At 45.0% G+C, this 949-nt stretch overlaps 1 protein-coding gene across 1 annotated transcript; it reads right to left on the bottom strand.

Moving 5' to 3' along the window:
• Positions 1–488: 488 nt before the first annotated feature.
• On the bottom strand, positions 489–711 carry LOC104471053 (glutathione S-transferase omega-1-like; the record flags this gene model as incomplete). The annotated part of the gene is made up of 1 exon (XM_010086238.1): positions 489–711. A coding segment is annotated over one exon (223 nt), but the record flags the coding sequence as incomplete, so codon positions are not given.
• Positions 712–949: the final 238 nt, after the last annotated feature.

Here is a 949-nt window from a genome sequence, read left to right on the forward strand (position 1 = left end):
CCAAGCCAAGGGCTAACCCACCACAATGTCCCATGTCTACAGCCACCTGCCGTCTCTTGCCCATGGTTGTAGTCAGTCAGGCACTCTTCACATTCCACATTCATACAGTACTTCCTACAGAGAGATTTTAATTAAAATACAGCAATTGTCACTGCCCAGGTCTCAAGCATTCAGCTGGTTTGATCAACTAAACTTTTCCTCTATCGTAGGATGCTCAAAATCTTGTCTCAGTAATATACACTTCCATTAGCTTGCCTGTCTTCTTGCATCCATCCCCACACATAAACACTGGGAGCAATTCAGACACAGATGAGTGGTTTGTATGTGCTGACAGCAAGAGACCCGAAATAACCCCTCCGGTTATTTACATGTTTTTTCCCCAGACACAAGACCTGCCCTAAAGGATGAAAGCAGCACTGGCAACAGAGCTGCAGTTTTTGGTGCTACAGTAAAGTAAGAAACACAATCCCACCCTGATCACGCTGTACCTTTGAGAAGTGTTCCAGGAGCATCTTCTGAAAGGCTCGCTCATACGGGTCCAAAGGCATCAACTTCTTCCCTGGAAATGCTTCATCCAAATATTCACAAGTGATTGGGGATTCATAGATCAGCTGACCCTTGCTGGTCTCCAGAACAGGAACCAGCCCAAAGGGGTTCTTCTCAAAGAACCAGTCAGGTTTGTTCTTCAGATTGATGTTGATTATTTCATGGCTAAAAGAGAGAAAGAAACAAGACCCAAACAGGCTCAGTTCTGCTACAGTCCACATGCAGTCATTATACCTCAACAGCTACAGTACTGGAGAGGCTGAATCCTTGTTCCTCTGCTCCCCCAAGTCTTCCCTGAAGTCTTTTGCTGGGCTAACCATTTGACACAGAAAAAATACTTGCCAGGGAGCACTTCCCTTTGCTGGAGAAAAAGAGCACTGACTTACAATGACTTTTTTGTTAA

This window comes from Pterocles gutturalis, unplaced genomic scaffold (genome assembly GCF_000699245.1).
Source record: "Pterocles gutturalis isolate BGI_N339 unplaced genomic scaffold, ASM69924v1 C11991673, whole genome shotgun sequence".
NCBI classification, from domain to species: Eukaryota; Metazoa; Chordata; class Aves; order Pterocliformes; family Pteroclidae; genus Pterocles; species Pterocles gutturalis.